Raw genomic sequence first — 21,452 nt, forward strand, 5'->3', positions numbered from 1 at the left:
CTCTGCAAGAGCAGCAGGCTTTCTGAAAATCTGAACCATCCCTCCAGTCCCATATAGATGGTTTCTTACGTATCATTGTTAATAATTGTGTTCCCTTCTATATTGTCTTGTGTATGTTGGAGGCTAACCTAACTAACTTTGGAGCAAGTGTTTTATTATCACTTATTTTTGATGTTGGGGAATCAAACCTAGGGGCCTTGTGCATGCTAGGCAGATGCTGCCCCATTGTGCAACATCTCTAACCCTTATTGATTTTATTTTTAATTATCACTTTGAGAAAACATATTAGCCAACAAGATCTGGTGGCACACACTTACAGTCCCAGCACTTGGGTCTGTAGTTGGAGATGAATGAGTATGAGAGCAGCAAGACTCAACTCAAAACAAAAAACAGAACAAAATATTTGAAGGACTTTGTCAGCTTTATAAATTATCTCATTCTGAGAAGAAACTGATTTAGAAACGACCCTCTTTGGAGACTGAAGGATGCATCAGTATGTATTTCTGAGAAAATTTTCTCAGTAGTATTATGCAGTTCTCTTAGGATTTCTGAGTTTTCAGAGCAGGCCAAATTTTTGGTGACTTCTGTTATAAAAGTGTGATAGAGTAGAAACTGAGAATAGTAGCCTACACCTCAACTCTCAGTACTTTGGAGGCTGAGGCAGGAGAATCATGATTTCAGGACAGTCTATGTTATGTAGTGAGATCATATCACACAACCAACCCCACTGACCAAACGAGGATAGGAATGGAGCCTCAGAGTGTGGAAAGCCATAGGCATTCAGAATGCTGCATTCTAGATGCTCTGTTTCTCATTATTTGAAAATTGCTTCAGTTAAATAAATATGTAACATTAATGCTTTCTCATAGAAAAAGTTGCTTGTTTAAAATACAAAGGGAGGGACTTAAGAGATGGCTCAGGCCAGGTGTTGGTGGCACACGCCTTTAATGCCAGCACTCGGAAGGCAGAGGTAGGTGGATCTCTGTGAGTTCAAGGCCATCCTGATCTACAGAGTTAGTTCCAGGACAGCCTCCAAAGAAACACAGTGAAATCCTGTCTCAAACAAACAAACAAACAAACAAACAAAAAACCCCACAAAAACAAAAAAGATGGCTCAGCTGTTAAGAGTACTTGTTCTTGCAGAGGTCTTAGGTTCAGTTCTTAGCATGCACATGGAAGTTCACAGTCATCCTCTCTTGTTCCCAGGGGATCTGATGCCCTGACCAGATATCCTCATCTGATCTCTGAGAGCATCAGGCACTCATGTGGTACACATGCATGTATGTAGGCAAAACAGTAACACAAAATAAGATGAGTTAATCTAAAAGAATTCTTGGTAATACAAATGAAATAATACCAAGTACTCAAGCAAAAAAAGAAAAAAGAAAAAAATCCTCCTTGACATCTCCTACACTGCTTTTTCAGTAGCAGTGTCATTTCTCAGTTTGGTAGTGTTTTCTAGATTAGTTCAATGTGTTTGTGACCACACACTTAGTATTGTCTTCCCCATATACCTGTATCATACTTGTAAGTATTATTTTATAACTTAATTTCCCAAAATCATTATCCTGGTGTATGTTTTTATTCCAGTTCTTTCTCACTCTTGTTAACTAGTAGCATAGCAACCATAATTGACTTAATCTTCACCTGTAGTAGATCTCTAGAACCACCTCTAATCTTGTTCCTTTGTCGTCTCAGATAGTGTCACAACCGTTATCCTTTGCTCAAATATTTCCCCAGGATAGTTGTGTAAAAGTGTTCTTGACTTTTCTAGGTATTAAAATATTTTAATTTACCATATATAACTTAGGTTAGATTTTCCCAGTTTTCTATATCATATATATATATAGGTTTTTCGAGACAGGGTTTTTCTGTATTGCTTTTGGAGGCTGCCCTGGACTCACTCTGTAGACCAGGCTGGCCTTGAACTCACAGAGCTCTGCCTGCCTCTGCCTCCCTAGTGCTGGGATTAAAGGTGTGAGGAGCCACCAACTCCCGGCTATATTAAATATTTTAAATTCATATTTAGAGATTTTTATCTCATTAAAAGTTTTTTACTTTGAAGATGATGTTGAAGCCTTTCATTAATATTTGTTGTGTTACCATTGTGCCAAGGCTTTTTTTTTTTTTTTTTTTGGTTTTTCGAGACAGGGTTTTTCTGTATTGTTTTGGAGGCTCTCCTGGAACTCGCTCTGTAGACCAGGCTGGCCTTGAACTCACAGAGATCCACCTGCCTCTGCCTCCCAAGTGCTGGGATTAAAGGCGTGGGCCCGGCTTGTGCCAAGGCTTTATAAAGCTTTATCTCAAGGTTTCTCAGCAAATAAAAACTCTCTGTGAGGAGGCATTACATAGCCATCCTAGGGTTGTAGCTCAGGAAGCAGGCAGAGGAGGTGATGGTAATGCCCAAGTTGGAGCAGTTCATTCCAGAGTTGAGTTACATAATCACCTACCTTTTTGTTCCTGGCCTTCGCTTTTCATGTACACGCCTACTTGTCAGTCTTGTCAGCCTTCTGTGTTTTATAAATGCTTCATTTCCCCCTGGAGCCCTTCCTTAGTAAACATCTTACTGTCTTTTAAGATTCAACTCTAGCAATTACATCCTTTGGGTCACCTTTACTGGCTCCCTTAAATGAAACCAGCCTGTGATTTTTTCCTCCTGCAGACTTCTGTTTGCTCCTCCTCAGAAAAGGACTCGAATCATCCTTTTGTATACGTCTCCCTTATCTTTCCCCTCTCCTCTCTACCTTCATATTCTCTGTCTCCTTCTCCCCTCTCCCTCCCCCCTTTTAGTTTTATGAATAGAGTTTCAGTATGTAACCCAACCTGGCTTCGAATTTGTGCCTCTTACCTCAGCCTCCAGATTGCTGGAATTACCAGTATGTAGTGCTAATGGTTGTACCTGCTTTGAATGGAGTATGATGTCAGACTAACTTCTTGTTTTCTGTAGTGAGGTGGAATTGTTCTATGTAGTTTTCCTGTTATGGATTATCTGGATCAAGGAGTTGCTTTTCTTTTGTTTGCCTTACTTGCGTAGTGTGCTTTTTTAAAAGTTGCTTCCTGATTTTCTTGTGCTTACAGTAATAAAATGGTGTGGTCCCTAATACTGATTACAGAACAAATAATCTTGTGTCTAATTTTCTGTTCTCATAATGATCTCTGATCTTAACTTGTTTTGAGTGGTTGAAGAACTGTATGACTCACTCTTACATATAGATTATCTGGGTAACTGAATAATGCTTTTTCTTCCTAACTTTTAGGAGGAAGAGGAACAACAAAGGCTTAGTAAGAGGAAAGATAACAAAAAAACAGATACTGAAGAAGAAGTAAAAATACCAGTAGTATGTGCTTTAACTCAAGAAGAATCTTCAACACCATTATCAAATGAAGAGGTATGGTGAATCTATGCTGGGTGGGAGAGGCTGAGGTGAGAGACTTTCTGGAGCCTAAAACTCAAAGCATTTCAAAAAGTTTATAATGTCACAATTTTTAGGTTTTTTTTTTTGTCAGTTACCTTGTATGTTAGTGAGAGTATCTATTGCTGTGATTAAACACCATGACCAAAAGCAACTTGGAGAGAAAAGTTTTTAGTTTACAATTCTCAGGTCACACTCCATCATGGAGGAAAGTCAGAACAGGAAAGTCAGGAACCAGGAGTCAGATACTCATGCAGAGACCATGGAAAATTGCAGTTCCTGGCTTGAATCCCAGGACCACCTGTCGAGGGCTGACAGCCCACAATGGATTGGGCTCTTGCACATCAATTGATCCATAAATACTCTAGTGGGAGGTTTTTGTTTTTTTTTTTTTAATCGAGGGTCCCTCTTCCCAAGTGAATCTAGCTTGTGTCAACTTCAGAAAAACTAGCCAGGAGACCTTGTTTATGGGCAAAGGATATAGGTGAGAAAGAAATAAAACAGCAACTTTGTTTTAGTTGCCCTTGTAACATTGTTGTAACACTATTTGAAAACATACTGAAATTTTAGTCACCATTTAATTCCTTTACTGGTATTTCCAAAATGTCATGCAATAGAACAAGTCTTTAAATGAAAACGCCTTTATTGTTATTTTTGTTGTTATTATTATTATTATTATTATTTTGGTTTTTTGAGGCAGGTTTCTCTGGGTAACCCTGTCTGTTCTAGAACTCATTCTGTAGATCGGGCTGGCCTCAAACTCAGCATGATCCACCTGATTCTGCCTCCTGAGTGCTGGGATTAAAGGTGTGCACCACCATTGCCCAGATAAAGGTTATTATAGAATAACAGATTTACGCACAGGAAAAAGGATAAGACACATTCAAGTGTGGTGGTGTGTGATATTTCACTCTTTTGGATTTTTGAGGGGCCCACCACCCAGTTCCCAAATACACACAGAGGCTTATTCTTACTTATTTATGCCCAGTCATAGCTTGACTTGTTGCTAGCCAGCTTTTCCCTCGGGGCTTTTATCTTTCTTACTTCTATATATCTTACTTATCATCTTACTCCATGGCTGGCTAGGTGTCTGAGTGGCTGGCCCCTGACATCTTCCTCTCCTTGTTCTCTCATAGCTCTTTCTTCCTCGTTTCTCCTATTTATACTCTGTCTGCCAGCCTTGCCTATCCTTGCTCCTGCCTCACTATTGGCCTTTCAGCTCCTATTAGGATCATTAGGTGTTTCAGACAGGCAGAGAATCACAGCTTCACAGAGGTAAACAGATGCAACATAAACAAAAGTAACATTCCTTAAAATAATATTCCCCAACAGTGTGGGCTTTGCCTGATGTCTTTTTTTTTTTTTTTTTTTGGTTTTTATGAGACAGGGTTTCTCTGTATTGCTTTGGAGGGTGTCGGTCCAGCCTGGCCTGGAACTCATAGAGATCCGCCTGCCTCTGCCTCCCGGGTGCTGGGATTAAAGGCGTGAGCTACCACCGCCCGGCGCCTGATGTCTTTTTAAAAAGAGATTTTGGGGTGTGTGTGTGTGTGTGTGTACATATATACTATATATCTGTACATATTATATTCACATATATACATGTGTACTTATAGGTGTTTTGCCTGCTTCTATGTTCATGCACCATGTGCATGTAGTGCTCACAGAGGCCAAAAGAGGGCCTCAGTTTCCTGGGACTGGAATTGTGTATGGTTGAGATATCCCAATGGGTGCTGGGAATCAAACACACATGGGAGAGCAGCCAGTGCTCTTGACTATGTAGCCATCTCTCTAGCCCCTGTTGTCTGTTTTCAATGTGAATTATACTCATTGCTGGGAGGATGACAGGGCCTTGCTATGTAGCTCAGGCTGACCTTGCCTTCAAGATTACCCCTTCCTCAGCTTTCCTGAACATTGGGATTGATAATAGAAGCTTGCCACTTGATCAGCTCCAGTATTAGGGCTTAAGTTCTGAAAATAGAAGGTAAAAGGTTGACAGATTGCATTGAAGCTTCGAGGAAGAGTGCTAATATTGGGAAGGGGAAGAACAGAGGGGCCCAGGGATGCAGTATGTCAGATGTTGTGTTTGTGGTTTGTGATCTTACACCTACAGCATGGTGAGGGCATCTGCATTGATTTTCCTGCCTTTGACTTCTCAGACATAATCTACTGTACCCTCAGCATTACTGTCAAGTCTCTTCCTTTACTGTGATTGCTGCTAGACCACTCTGGCATGCAAAATCAACACTGACTACCATAACCTACATCATTTAGTGGAAATTCTTTACATAGGCTGTTGAAACCATTTCCAAGAATTTTCTTTCTAATTTTAAACTTTTTAAAATTTATTTTGACAGGGCTTCATTCAAAATCACATATTTAACTGTTTTTCCTTAGGAAACAAAATCCATCTTTGGGTTCCTATCTCATTAGCAGAACATTAGACACACACACACACACACACTAATTTTTAAAATTGAGTGTGTGTGTGCATACATATGTGTGGGTTTGTGAGCTTATACATCTGCTTGCAGGTACCCATAGAGTCTAGAAGAGGTCATCACATTCCCTGAAGCTAGAGTTTTCAAGTGGTTGTGAGCTTTCTGACATGGATACTGGGAACAAAACTCAGGTCTTTTACAAGAGCAGCAAGTGTGTTAACCACTGGGCCATCTTTTTAACCCCAAGAAGTATTTTCTTATATTTTTGGTTGTGAGCCTAGCCTTTAACGGCTGAGCCATCTCTCCAGCCCGCTGAGCCATCTCTCCAGCCCAAGTATTTTCTTTAAAAAAAACAAGCAAACATTTATTTTAGTACATGGAGTGGGGTGGGGTGGGGGACACTCAGCATGCATGTGGAGGTCAGGACTGCTTTTTCCTCTCATCTGGTGGGACCTGGGAATCAAACTTAGGTCTCTGGGCTTGGCAGCAAGTGCCTTTACCCACTGACCGATCCCTGTGGACCAGAAAGAGTATCCTAGTAGCCATATTGGTCTTTCCCTTGTTCCAAACTTTCCACCTCATATGTTGGTTCCTTCATCTGGAATGCTTGCCTTCCTTTATCTGACTATTAAAATTCTGCTTCTCATTCTTCACAGCTCATGCTGATGCTCCCTCTTTAGTAAAGGAAATACTTCTGTACCTAGTGCCTTTGGGACCAAAGTTAAGGACCCTCCTTTCCTAGTTGAATGGCCCTTCTAGCTTTACCCCTTGTTCTTACTTCATTCTGTTAGACCTGGCTGCTTGTCGTCCATACTTGTGTTGTTTATGCCATCCTTGTTGCTTATGATTTCATACAAGGGTCATAGCTACAGCTCAGTAGTAGAGTGCTTGCTTAACATGTATAAGGCCCTAGTTTGATCTCCAGCATCGGAAAGGTGTGTGTGGGGGTGTTGGTCAGACACACTTTCCTAACTTTCACCTCCCTTCCCAGTTGGTGAACAGTTGTAGTTAAGTTGGATACATTTTCCTAGTAGGTGTCTTCTTTCTGTTTAGTTTGCAGATTTACTCTGAGTCATGTGTAGTACAGTTCCTGGTGGCATATATTTTCATCTTCATTGATAGCTTGATGTTAGAACAGATTTTTAAAAAATTCTAATGGACACTGAAAAATATGCTGTTATTTTTTTACATTTTTTTTTTGTTTGCTTTGGAGCACACACTAAGGACCAATTGGCGATTTTGCTCTGCATTTTCCTAATACTGCATTTCCCAGAAGAGGTTACTTTTTGTTCAGCCAGATATTACATGACATTTGCATCATGCAGTAATCTATCCAGAAATGATTGGAAAACAGAAAAGGAGAATTTGTGATTGGTAAAGAAGTACTTCTGTTACTTTTGCTTCTGTTTCTAACAACTTTCTCATATGGTGTGCATCGTTTTCTGGTCTTTAAAATACATTTTTGACTTTCTGCTGGTGGCTGCAATGCCATGGTAGAATGTTGACCAGCACGTATGAGGCCCTGGGTTTGGTTCTTGGTAGTAGCAACTCACCTTCACCATGTGTATGCATGTTTCCAACTTTCAGATCTCATAGTTCGCATTTTCAGAATCATGATAATTTAATTTGGAATGATAAATTAAAATTAATATGGAATGCTTTAGAGATTTAGATTTATTGCTAAGGACATTTAATATTTTTGAACCCTCCTATGTCATCTTTATTTTGGTACTTAGAGTATGCTTTTTCACTGAGTATTTCTGAAGTGCAGGAAGGGCCATACAATAAAAATAGTTGTTTTGACCACCCAGAGAAAACTATCTGTAATGTTTTGTCATGTGTCATTCTCCTTCTTCCTATTTACTTTCCCAAACATATTATAAGTATGTTCCGATTTGTTTTGTTTGTTTGCTTTGCTTTATTTTGAGGCAGACCTATAAAGCCTTGACTGGTCTTGAGCGTCTGCGCTTTCTGACTCTGTATTCTATGTGCTGGGATTATAGCCATGTGACATCATGCCTGTCTGATGCTTTGCAAACAGACTCAACATGTGACTACATGCTTATGAATGCTCCTCCTTGCTTAAATCTATTTTAAGGTTTTGACACCCTGAAAAAATTTAAATGTATTTAATAGAATTTTAATATTTAAATGTACCATAATCCCTTTGGCCATTTTCCTACTACTTTGTCGATAGGTTTGAATTTATGAGGTGCCTGACAGCAAGCATGAAGAGGCTTTAGAACAATTTGCTATTACACTGTTTTGTCTTTTTTCCCTCAGGCCCAGTATGTGTTAAACAAGTGTTATACCACTGATAGGCATTCAGTAGGTACAAAGAGAAAATCAGGACTGGCCAGTTTGAATGATTCTGGCAGCCATATGAACTTGCTTTAGCTGTTTGGAACCTACCTGTTCCTGGGTGATTTGGGGCAGGGGAAATAATGGCTTGGATAAAGGAATGGTTGGGAGTATGAATTTGAGATTTTCCAGTTTACATGTGAAGATTGTTCCCAAGCAGGCAATAGTGCTATGATGCATAGTCTCTGCCTATAGAATATAAGCATGACTAATACACCACTTATCAACTTGGTTATTTTTTGCTGCTATAAATGTTTTTTTTAAATAATAATGTGGCCGGGAGGTGGTAGCGCACGCCTTTAATCCCAGCACTCGGGAGGCAGAGGCAGGCGGATCTCTGTGAGTTCGAGGCCACGCTGGACTGACAGCCTCCAAAACAATACAGAGAAACCCTGTCTCGTAAAACCAAAAATAAAGAAAAAAAATAATTGATGCTAATATATATAAAATTTTCCTTTTACAAAAATTACTGTAATGTATCTTATGATTTAAGTCCTTAGGAAAAGAGCAGCTAAGTTTAAGGGCATTAGAAGATTTTAAGATAATGTAAAATATTGTAGAATCATATATTAAAAGACCACAGACTAGTCTTTTGTTTTGTGTTTATTATTTATCTGGGTGAGACCATATGTGTCATGGCACATGTGTGGATCTAAGAGGCAACTTCTGAAATTGGGGTCTCTTCTACCATGTGGTTTCAGGTAAAGCTCAAATCATCAAACCTAGTGGCAAATGCCTATAAAAGCTGAACCATCTTGGTGGCTTAGGAACAGTTTTTAGTTCCCTTAGCTGTTTGTATTTTTCATGCTATTGCTAAGGTGGTAGACTAGTACTTCTTTAAGTGGCCCTCACAACTGTTTGCTCTATTCCCCACTGTCATCATGTCACTACAATATGTGTGATCACAGTAGTTTATTTTTTAAGTTAAATTTATTATATTATTTTTGTATATGGGTGTTTTGCCTTCATGTATGTATGTATACCATGTGTATGAAGTGTTGGATTCCTCTGGGAGTTTCAGTATGTTTGTGAGCCAGCATGTGAGTGCTGATCTAATTTTGTTGTTATTTGGGACATTTGCCATCATTAATTAAGTTAGGTTTGTTTTCCCAGCTTTTTGAATTTCAGATGAGTGAAAATATTTGAAAGAAATAGAGAAATTAGCAAAAAGTAATCAACTTTTCATTATATCAGATAATAGTTTTTTATGGATTTTTTGTTTGTTTGTTTTGTTTTTCGAGACAAGGTTTCTCTGTGGCTTTGGAGGCTGTCCTGGAACTAGCTTTCATAGACCAGGCTGGTCTCAAACTCACAGAGATCCACCTGCCTCTGCCTCCCGAGTGCTGGGATTAAAGGTGTGCGTCACCAACGCCCGGCTCAGATAATAGTTTTAAAACGCTTGAAAATAAAAACCAATGAAGTCAGCTGGTGCATTCCCCAGTCTCCTCTAGTTGGTCCATAAACGGATATTTAAAACAAATAGTATGTCTAACATGGTGGCACAGTGGCTTTAATCATGGCACTTGGAAGGCAGGGTTATACATAATGAGACCCTGTCTTAAAAAGCAGGGGTATGACATTGTATAAGGAGCTATTGGGACTGGAAAGATGGCTTAGCAGTTGAGAGCACTAGCTGCTCTTCTAGAGGACCCATGTTCAAATCTCAGCACCCACCAGCAGCTCACAACTATTTTACAACTCCAACTCCAGGGGATCTGACACCCTAACACGTACATGGTATACAAAACACCAATACACATAAAATTTAAATAATTAAAAAAATGGTTGTCATTTTAATCTTTTGGGGGGAGGGGAGCTTTCTGAGACAGGGTTTCTTTGTGTACTAATCCTAGCTGTCCTGAAACTTGCTTTGTAAATCAGACTGGCCTTGAACTCAAAGAGATCTTCTTGCTTCTGAGTGCTGGGGTTAAAGGCATGCACCATTACATCCAACTGTCATTTTAATATTTTGAAGAAGAATTTATTTTATGTATGTGTGCCTGAATAAAGCACATGTACCACATGTGTGCAGGTGCCTGCATAGGTCAGCAGATGGCATTAAATTTTCTGGAACTGGAGTTAGAAGTGGTTGTGAGTCATTCATAGAGGTGATGGGATCCAAACCTGGGTCCTGTGCAGGAGTAGACAGTATTCTTAACCACTGAGCCCCACCTCTTCAGCCTAAGAGTAGTCATTTTAATTGAATATAATTTTCAAAAAACTTAATACATTTCTTTGTTGTTATTCAACTTTTGACATTTAGTCTATGTGTCTACTGGCTGGTCTGCCTGGCTTCTGGCCCTGGGAGTCTCCCTCATTCTCTCTTTTCTTCTCTTGTTCTTTTCTTCTCTCTTGAGCCCAGATTTCTGCTTCTATTTATTCTCTCTGCCTGCCAGCCCCACCTATCCTTTCTCTGCCTACCTATTGGCTGTTCAGCTCTTCACTAGACTAATCAGGTGCCTTAGGCAGACAAGGTGAAACAAATGCAACATATCTTTACATAATTAAACAAATGCAGCATAAACAAAAGGAACACATTTTTGCCTAGTTAATTAATATTTCTCAACACAGTTGTTTCTTCTGGAGGTCTCAGAACATGGAGTTCACCTCTGTCTTATATCGTTATAATAGTATTGTAAGAACCTGTTTACTTGCTTAACCTCTCAAGACACTGTACATATCTTAAATTAGAAGTTGTATTTTTTTATGCATCTAACCTGTGCTTGAGTAGTGCGCAACATACAGAAGAGATTTATTTGATAAATGGCTGTTCAGTGATTATGTCTAGGCAGCAGAATTATGATTATTATGTGTAATATGTGGCGAAATATGTATAGTACATGTTAGCTTTTCTCTTTTGGGGTTCAGAGAATTATCTAACTTGAAAATATGTTTTTACATTTCAGGAGCATTTAGACAGCACCCACGGGTCAGTTCATTCCTTAGATGCAGACTTGCTGTTACCATCTGGAGATCCATTCAGTAAATCAGACAGTGATATGTTTAAAGATGGACTCCGGAGAGCTCAGTCTACAGACAGCTTAGGAACCTCAAGCTCATTGCAATCAAAAGCATTAGGCTATAACTACAAAGCAAAGTCTGCTGGAAACTTGGATGAATCGGACTTTGGACCACTGGTTGGAGCAGATTCTGTGTCTGAGAACTTTGATACTGTGTCCCTTGGGTCACTGCAGATGCCAAGTGGATTTATGTTAACCAAAGATCAAGAAAGAGCAATTAAGGCAATGACACCCGAACAGGAGGAGACAGCATCCCTCCTCTCCAGCGTCACCCAGGGTATGGAGAGTGCATATGTATCTCCCAGTGGTTACCGCTTAGTGAGTGAGACTGAATGGAATCTCCTGCAGAAAGAGGTGAGTTATTCTGACCTTGTTTCTTTTGTTCTCTTTTTGTTTTGAGACAGAGTTTCATGTAGCCTAAGCTAGCCTCCAACATACTATTTGGTGAAGGTGACCTTGAAACTCAGAGGATGACTCTTGATCTCCTACCTGCCCTCTCCAGTGCTGGGATTATGGGTGTGTGCCACCACATCTTGTTCTCTCGAACCCTGGTATTCATTATGGAGCCAGTAGACAGTTCCTGCAGCCAGTGCAGGCATGTGCTGCTAGCAAGTATGTGTTAGCACATACTCACCCCTTGTCAAATCTGATTTGTCTCTTCTACATGACAATCACAGAAAGCTGGTTACCCAGCGGTGTTAATAAACATCATAGGTAGAGCAGTCTGAATTTGGGCTTTCAGCTTACTGCAGCTGAGTATATGCTGTGATTCACTTACTCATTTTTCCTTTAATTCTAAAATACAAAAGTGGCTAAGCACCTGATACAGAGAGTGGGTTTAAGGAGGATTGGAAACATGGGAGAGAGAGAGAGAGAAAAAAAGGCAGCCTAAGTGAAGGGCGCAATTTTCCTTAAAGTATTTTCAAACTTAAAAGATTAGGTGTTAAGAATGTAAGTTGTGCCAGGTGTTGGTGGCACACGCCTTTAATCCCAGCACTTGGGTAGCAAAGACAGGAGGATCTCTGTGAGTTTAAGGCCAGCCTGGTCTACAGAGTGAGTTCCAGGACAGCCATGGCTACACAGAAAAACGCTGTCTGGGGAAAAAACAATGTAAGTTGTAATTGTACACTGCTTTACAGACTTCCATGCCTTTTCACATACCTCGTCTCTTTGAGCTTTCTAATTATAAATGAGACTATCATGTTGTAACTGTCCCCAGTTACAGATGAAGAAACTGGCTCAGAAAGATCAAGTAAAATCTGGGTTAGAATCTAGTTTTTCTGACATTAGTGCTTTCCCTTATCAGGGCTACTTCTCTTTAAAGGAGCACTCAGTGAGTGAGTGGAGCAGCCTGACAAACCTAAACAGACTGCTGTCCTAGAGCTACGCAGGACATGTAAAGAACATGTCACTTACTAGTGTCATACAGTTTGTCACTGGAGCTGGTGATAGGGAACTGGCATTGCCTTCCTTCTCTTCTCCCCATTAGTTTAATAGCATTGAGTGCATGGTATAGCACTTTTTGCTTGCTTTGTGTGTTCTTCAAATGTGGTGTTTTGTGGCCCGTGGTGCTAAATTGTGTCCTTTGTTTTCCTACAATACTTGAATTGGAGGTTATGACTATTGGAATCTGACTCTGTATTGTAATTTCCTCCTGTAAATCTGAATTGTTTACTTTGTGCTATTCACTGAGTAACACTGGTAAGAATGTGGATATGTTCCTTGAGTATGAGACATAGAGTTTTTTTGTTCTACCTGATAAGTGGTTAATTTTGGTGCCCTTCAGGTACATAATGCTGGAAATAAGCTTGGTAGACGTTGTGATATGTGTTCCAATTATGAAAAACAGTTACAAGGAATTCAGATTCAGGAAGCTGAAACAAGAGACCAGGTGAGTTTCATTAGAGGGATAGAATTGTCCTTCCTTCCTTCCTTCCTTCCTTCCTTCCTTCCTTCCTTCCTTCCTTCCTTCTTTCTTTCTTTCTTTCTTTCTTTCTTTCTTTCTTTCTTTCTTTTTCCTGTCTGCTTTATGAAGTATATCTATCCAGTTATGGACTAATCTAGCATGTACAGTAGCCGCTGATTTCTAGTGAGAACCAAGTAGGACTCTGGGTATACATGCTTCATTAGCATGCCAACACCATACCAGCCAACTCAGCTCTCAGAGGTACTAACAGCACCTTAGCTCCTTTCTCTGCACCCTATCGCCCAGAGCCCCAACACCTAAACTTGATGCTGGCCTGATTAAACCCTCACAGTACCTTATGGTTCATAGATTAGGGAGATAAGCTTTACTGTGGCCTCTGACAGAGTAAAAGCTAGCTGGACTCTTTGCTTACTACCTATTTGTTGTAAATTTGTTGATTTGATTAGTGGTAATCCACAGGGCACAGAAGTTAAGCTTCTGCAGGTTTGGACTGCTGAACTTGAGGTTAAAGTTCTTTTCCAAATACAGAGTAGAATAGTATGACTTTGGTAACACTTACGAAATAATATAGAATTTAACAAGAGTAAGCCTTGTGAAAACATGTCAGGAAAGGTAGTATTTTTCTTTGGTTGTTATGAAGATTATTTATTGCCTTTGCCATCAGGACTTGAAGGAGGTTAGAATGATGATCTTGCATTTTCAAGTGTCACTAGATTCGGTTCCTTGACTATAGTTTTTTTTTTTTAATAGTTTACAGGTGAAATTTTCAAGCTACTTATAAAACTAAGATAATATATTGGCCTCTGATAGCCTTACATGGATAAGGGCTGTCTTGGATTCCTTAGTTATTTGTGTAGACATATATTGATGCTTCTTGTGTGCCTGGTGTTTTGCTGGATTCTAGCAATTCAGATACAGCTAAAAGATGGTTTTGATCCGTAAGGCCAGCATTATAAACCAAAACATAAATTCAATCTAGCTCATTCCTAGAGATGAACATCTATCTAGATTAGAGGAGGGCGTGCAGCTTAACCATAAGCTCAGCAAAGGCAGCACTTGTGTGTTTGCTTCAGAGCCCGTTTTCAAATTAGGAGAACTAGGTAAGAAGGTATATTCAAGTAGGGGAAATGTACAATCATGAGAGAGAATATGTTCCAGGACACATGGCTGGTATAGAAGTTTATAAACTAGTGGGAGAAGGAGCTGCAGAGGAAGGTTAGGTGAGACCAGTGAGGAGAGGTGATAATCAGATTAAGGTTGAGCCTGGCAACTTGGGAGGCATTATTGCTTTTAAGTAGGAAAATCGTTGTGATTTCACTTTGTAAAATGTATAGGGTCCATGTGAATTGACAATCAGAGACAGGGGATAGAGTAGACAGGGAAGCCAATTCTAGATCCTAGAGGGCCTAGCAGAGAAGAGATTTTCAAATGAGATTATGTATGTGAAAAGCTGTTGTGAACTGTAAAGCACAATGTAGTTCTTGAGGTCATCCATTTCTTTCTGAATTGACAAGTTTATGGTACTTCTTAAAATTTTTTTTGTTATTTTTAATTTACAAAAAAGTTGTGGACTGTGGGTGTAGCACAGTTGTAGAGCTCTTGCCTAGCGTGCATGAGGCCCTGGAATTAACTCGGTAGTGCCAGTGTAAACAACAGCAGCAAAAACCCAACTGCTTCTTGTTGACTTTTTAAATTGTATAGGTGAAAAAACTGCAGGTCATGCTAAGGCAAGCTAATGACCAGCTGGAGAAGACAATGAAAGAGAAACAGGAACTAGAGGACTTTATCAAGCAGAGCACCGAAGACTCAAGCCACCAGGTGAGTGATGCAGGAGAGATGACCAGCTTGCTAAAATTACATTTAAAATTCAAAAAGTATAGTTAATTTATTTCTTTTGCTTTGAAGATTTGGCAGTTTTATTTTCTCTTAAGATAAAAAGTGTTTACTGATCTTTCTGTGCTGTTTTTAAAAAGGATTTACTTGTTTTAAATGTGTATGAATGTTTTGCCTGCATGTATGTATGTGTACCACATGCATGTTTGGTTCCCTGGAAGGTCAGGAGAAGGGGTTAGATCCCCTGGAATTAGAGTTATATGGATAGTTGTGAGCCATTATGCATGTGCTGGGAACCAAACCCAGGTCCTCTGCAAGAACAAGTTTCTTAACTGCTGAGCTATCTCTCCATCATCTTCTTATCTATTATTCAGAGTTTTTCTTCTGAAATAATCACTTAATGTATTTAATGCATTTCTAAGTGTTCTGAGGACTCGGATTCTCCTTTTTTGTGTTTCCTTGTTTTCCTTGCTGCATAAGAATTTCATGAACATGAACTTAAGAATTGCTGGCTGGGAATGTAGCTCAGTTGGTAGAGTGCTTATCTAGTAGCATTGGCTTTGATCCCTAGCACTATATAAACTGGGGGGTTATGGCACATACCTCTTCTATCATCAGTTGGGAGGTAGGGACAAGAAGGTTAGAAGTTCAAGGCCATCCTTAGTTATGGAATTGGAGGCTAGTCTGGCTGTTTGAGACCTTGTCTCAAAAACCAAAATAGGACTGTCAAAATGCCTCAGTGTGTAAAGGTGTTTACCACTAAGCTTGAGTTCAGTCCCTGGTTCCCACTACCACCATTACTATTGCTTATCATTATTATTAATTTTTATTATTTTTATTACTTTATTATTATTATTGAGACAGGGTTTCTCTACATAATCTTGGCTGTCCTGGAACTCATTATGTAAAGCAGGCTGGCCTTCCATTCACAGAGATCTACCTGGTTCTACCTCCAAAATGATGGCATTAAAGGCATACGTTACCATGCCTGGCAAAAATAGTATCTAGCTATACCACTATTTATCCAAACAACAGTCGAGAGACATTTAGGTGTTTCTAGATTTTGACAATGGTGAATTTTCTATAAAGATTCTTGTACATGTCTGTTGGTGGATACGTGGACTGACTTCTCTTGAGCACAGGTAGAAACAGTGAGAGAGATTGGAAGGTTGTTTTATAGGCTAGCCCTTCAGCTCTTCTAGCTATTTCTGCTGACCATTACTTGTTCAAATGGTATGCTTCGTGCTTCTATATATCTACTTTATATTCTCTCTCTCTCTCTCTCTCTCTCTCTCTCTCTCTCTCTCTCTCTCTCTCTCTCTCTCTCTCTCTCCCTCCTTTTCCCTCTCCTCCCCCTTCCCTCCTCCCCTCTTGTTCTCCTTCTCTCCTCTTCTCTTCTCCTTCCTTTGTTTTGTTTTTCCAGACAAGGTTTCTCTGTGTAACAGCCCTAGCTGTCCTGGAACTCACTTTGTAGAACCAGCTGTCATTTAAGCCGTTGAATTAAGTTGATTCAGTAGCTAATAGCTCATGTATCTGGACCTTGAAGACCTATATCTATTGTCTGTTTTTTTTTTTAAAGCCATTCCCTTGTGTATTAGTGTTAAATGCTGTATGTTCTATTAAAACGAATAATGAATGGACTGGGGCTGGAGATGTAGCTAAGTGGGTAGAGTGCTTGATTAGCATGCAGGAGGTCCTCAGCTCATTCCTCAGTACCACAGGTGTAATTCCAGCACTTGGGTGGTTGAGACAAGATCAGAAGTGCAAGGGCATTTCCTTATGAGAGGCAGATAACTAGTGATACTTACAGTCCTGCATCATTTTATGCAGTAACAGGAACTGAGATTGTATAAAATTATGATGGTTAGATTATTTAAAAGTCTTCATTTCCCCCAAGAAAATCTTGAGGATCTTGTTTACTGGGTATTTTCTTTGATTTCTTACTTTTGCCACCCTATCTGGCTCTCAGATGCCCTGCTGCTGTCAGGGTCACAGTTGTTTCTTTTAGAATTGTGCTTTTGGAGAGCTGTTTCAAACAGTGTCCCACACTCTGTATTAATTGTCCAGTGCCTTCAAAGAGATACAGTTTTGGGGTTGGAGAGATGGGTCCAGAAGTTAAGAACACATAGTGCTCTTGTAGAGGATCTAAATTCAGTTCCCAGCATCCACTAACAGTTGCCTCTAACTCCATCTCCAAGAGAGCCAATGCTCTCTTTTGGCCTTTGCAGAAACCTAAACTCAGATATACACATATACACATAACTAAAAATACAACTAAAATCTTTTGAAAGGATACATTTTATGTTTTTATACAGCCTAATTGTCAATAGTTTTGTTTATTAGAAATAAAATTTTTTTTTGTTTTTATGTTTTGAGACAGGGTTTCTCTGTGTAGCTTTGGAGACTGTCTTGGCACTTGCTCTGTAGACCAGACAGGCCTTGAACTCAGAGAGATCCGTCTATCTTTGCCTCCCAAAGGCTGGGATTAAAGGCATGGGCCACCACTGCCCACTTAGAAACAAAATTGTAACACTCATTTTTAAAATTTCTACACAATTATTTCTATTAGTTTTTGTGTGTGAATGATCAGTTTTCAGTAATTCTTTCACCAGGAATATTAACACTAATTCAAAACAGTTGAGAATTAAGTGATATTAATCACTCTTCAGTACCTACCTTAGAGGATTACAACCAACTCAGAAAGGTGTAGTGTCTCCTCTCTTTTTTTCTCCTTCCTTCATTTTAAAGAAGTATATTTATTTATTTATGTGTACACATATATACATGCATAGCATGTATGGTCATGGCACTTGTGTGGAGATCAGAGGACAACTTGGAGTAGTCAGTTCTTTTTTCCACTATATGGATTATGAGGAGCAAACTCAGGTCATCAGGCGTAGCAACAAGTGCCTTTATCTGTTGTGCACTTGCTTCGGCCCCAGGCTTCTAGTTTTGTTGTTGTTGTTGTTGGTTTTTTTTTTTTTGTTTTTTGTTTTTTTTTTTTTTTGAGACAGGGTTTTTCTGTATTGTTTTGGAGGCTGTCCTGGAACTTGCTCTGTAGTCTAGGCTGGCCTCAAACTCACAGAGATCTGCCTGTCTCTGCCTCCCGAGTGCTGGGATTAAAGGCATGCGCCACCAACTCCTGGCAATTTTTAAAATTTTTGTAAGCTTCTTAAAACATATATCCTTAACTAGATCATGTGGGTTCTCATCATTCTTAGAACCAGTTACTAGAGCTTGTTGATATGAGTCAGCATGTAACTTAAGCTTTGTTAATGCCCTGGTGTACACAAAAGTCTTGCCTTATAGCAAGTGCACACATTGGTTAGATGAAAGATGCTTGGTTCATGGATTTGTTGTGGAATAATGGGATGCAGGGTTAGCCTCAGATAACCAGTTTGTAAGTGTGTGTTTTCATATGTGCATCTTCTCTTCAGATATCTGCACTTGTCCTAAGAGCTCAAGCCTCTGAGGTCTTACTTGAAGAGTTACAGCAGAGCTTTTCTCAAGCGAAGAGGGATGTTCAGGAACAGATGGTAAGTCAGCATTTGAAATACATGTCATATACGACCTTTATTCCTGTTTTTTCTTTCTCAGGATTAGCTTTAATATGACTTTTAACCCTGCTCAAAGTAGCTAGTGTTATATACTCCATTTGTGATGGTAAAATACTCTACAGACGTCTCCTTCCTTGTAAGCAGAGCTCCTCATCCTGCCCCATTTTATCTTTACCTTTTCTGACTTGGGAAACCTAAACAGAGTAAACTATGATAGATCAGTATTTAATTTTCAGTTTAAAATAAAAGCTAACAGAGTAAAGATGATTGTCATCTCCAGCTCACACAGCTTTTGAGTACTTATATGTTTTTTTTCTGGGCAGTTTATTTATTTAGAATGTTTGTTGTAGCTCTGGAGACCTTTTAGGAGGCCATTAGAGGTGAGGGATGGAAGCAGAGCTTCGTGAGCAGTGGCCACCAGGAATCTTTGTGGAGTGGTTCTGAGTTTGACTGTATTTGTTTTGTTGGACTGTGTATCTGATGGCCTGGGTCAGTTATGGCAGAACTGTTCTTTTGAGGATGACTGCAAAGCTTTCATTTACCCTGTGCTTTTACAGGGACCACGGTACTAAATATTAGAAGGCTAAAGGTGGGATGGTCTTAATGTATTTTTTGATTGGAATTCAACAGTGCCTGAATGGTAACTCAGCCAGTCCTTGGACCCTATATCTGGTTTGTGGGAACCCTCAGATCTTAGTTATAGATAAAGAGTTCACATTGTTTTTCTAAACGGAGAAGACAAAATCATAATTGTTAAATTCTGTCAAAGCTTCCAGGAGTTATTTCTCACATATTTTTTTCCTTTTTATCTTTTTTTTTTTTTTTTTTGGTTTTTTTTTACGAGACAGGGTTTCTCTGTATTGTTTCGGAGGCTATTGGTCCAGCCCGGCCTCGAACTCACAGAGATCCGCCTGCCTCTGCCTCCCGAGTGCTGGGATTAAAGGCGTGCGCCACCACCGCCCGGCTCCTTTTTATCTTTTAATGCCCATTTGTCTCTGCAGATGCTGTGGAAGTTGATTCCATTAAAAATAGTATGTATTAGGTGACATTGCAGAATTGTTGGGATTCAGGCTGAAGTCCTTTGAACACTTAGTTTTCTCAAAATTACCATGAATGATTCTTATGTTGTGAAAGAGGAACTCAGTGCCTAAGCCTCTGCAGAGTGGCTGTGATAGGGACTGGGCATCTTAACATTTTCCCCCTTTGCATTTTGAGAAGTTTCACACTTGCAGAGAAGTTTGTGGAATCAAATCAGTTTTGAAAGACTGGCAGCACTTCAGGTGAGAGAGCTTGCTAGGTAGGCCTGACCCACAGTGGAAGGAGAGAGCCAGACATTGTCCTCTGACCTCCATACACATGCCATGGCATATATGTGTACGCTCACACACATCATAGACACCACAATATTGCTTAAGATTATTGCTTCAGTTCGGTGGTTGCTAACATTTTGCTACATTAGTCTCTTTCTGTCTCACTATGCATATAGGTATATTATGTGCATACTGTATGTCTGATTTGTGATGAACTATTGGGAATTAAGGTGTAGACACTGATGCTCCTAAATATTTCAGCATGTATTTCCTAGGAATAAAGATGTCCTGTGTGACTAGAATATTCTTTTTATATCCTTAAATTAACCAGTCATCCCTAAAAATTATTAGTTGTTTTTTGCTTATAATTATTATTTTTTTGTGTGTGTGGTGATCTCGTTTGTACTCTAACAAATAAAGCTTGTCTGAATATCAGAGGGCAGAGCTAGCCACAAGTTAACCATAGAGGTCTGGAGGTCTGTACAGACAGACAGGAAGTGATATGACTGGGTGGAGAGAGGCATATAAGGTGGGAGGAGACAGGAGCTCGACCTCTTTTTGGGTGTGAAGTTGGTGAGGTAAGGTGTGGCTATGGCTGTGGCTTGCTCCTTTGTATCTCTGATCTTTCAGCATTTACCCCTATAGCTGACTCCAGGTTTTTATTATTTAAGACCAATTAGAACATGTTCCACAATTTTTAACTTTCATTTTTTTAACCAGGAACCAATCAGTAATCATGTATTACATTTTGTCATTTTAGTCTCCTTTAAATTAATGTAGTACAATACCCAAAAATGCCGTTAACATTTTTGACTGGTTTAGAGTGGTGGTTTTACTCAGAATGCTTTAGGTTAATGTTCTGTAGAGTATATCTGATTGTTTCCTCATGATTTAGTGGAGGTCAGACATTTTCGCAGGATTACTGCACAGATGGAATTCTTCAGTGGTGAAGTCCTATCACAACAATAATGGATATTCCATTGTTCGTAATTACTTGGTGACGGTAGAGACACAATAGTTCCAGAACATAAGTATTGCCATTAACAGTGAACTAACTAAATAGGCTTAACATTTCTTTGTGGTTGTTAGAATGCATCCAGGTAGGGAATGCAGCATGGGAATTGCCTAAGAGGTTTTTGAGTTCAGCTTTCTTTGTAATTATGTCACTATCTACTATCTAGGGGTCTTGATCAGGTTAAAGAATTAAAAGGCAGGAAAAAAAAAATCTTGCTCTCCGCAGATGACAGCTAGATTGTCCCAAGTTAAAAAGAAATAAGGGCACACATGTTTCTTTTCTTTTCTCTCCTTTTTTTTCTTATCCAGAAGGTAACAGGAGGATAATATTTAGTTGTTATGTAGATTTGTTACTGCAATTGGGGTCAGAACCTGAGTCCTAGCAGTTCTAACAAATCAAGTTTGGCCAGCCATTCTCAGTAGTTCACTTAAAGATATAATTGACATTGAAAAGTTTGGGCTAGGAGGATGGCTCAATTGCTAAAGTTTTTACTGTACAGTTTAGATCTATAGTACACATAAAAGCTCTGTGCAGCAGCAGGTGTGCTTCTGTAGCCACATTCAGGGTTGGAGAGTTAT

General features: G+C 39.5%; 1 protein-coding gene across 2 annotated transcripts in view; it reads left to right on the plus strand.

The window, feature by feature from the left end:
* The window catches only part of Rabep1 (rabaptin, RAB GTPase binding effector protein 1), an 80,794-nt gene that overhangs the window by 46,749 nt on the left and 12,593 nt on the right, over window positions 1-21,452 (plus strand). For both annotated transcript variants that reach the window (XM_013111611.3, XM_005067459.4), the window contains exons 8-12: window positions 3,258-3,389; window positions 11,119-11,586; window positions 13,019-13,123; window positions 14,861-14,977; window positions 18,430-18,528. In XM_013111611.3, the coding sequence (XP_012967065.2) occupies window positions 3,258-3,389; window positions 11,119-11,586; window positions 13,019-13,123; window positions 14,861-14,977; window positions 18,430-18,528 (921 nt within the window). The remainder of the gene's footprint in view (window positions 1-3,257; window positions 3,390-11,118; window positions 11,587-13,018; window positions 13,124-14,860; window positions 14,978-18,429; window positions 18,529-21,452) is intronic.

The sequence above is a fragment of the Mesocricetus auratus genome, unplaced genomic scaffold (genome assembly GCF_017639785.1).
Source record: "Mesocricetus auratus isolate SY011 unplaced genomic scaffold, BCM_Maur_2.0 Super-Scaffold_100007, whole genome shotgun sequence".
Taxonomy (NCBI): domain Eukaryota; kingdom Metazoa; phylum Chordata; class Mammalia; order Rodentia; family Cricetidae; genus Mesocricetus; species Mesocricetus auratus.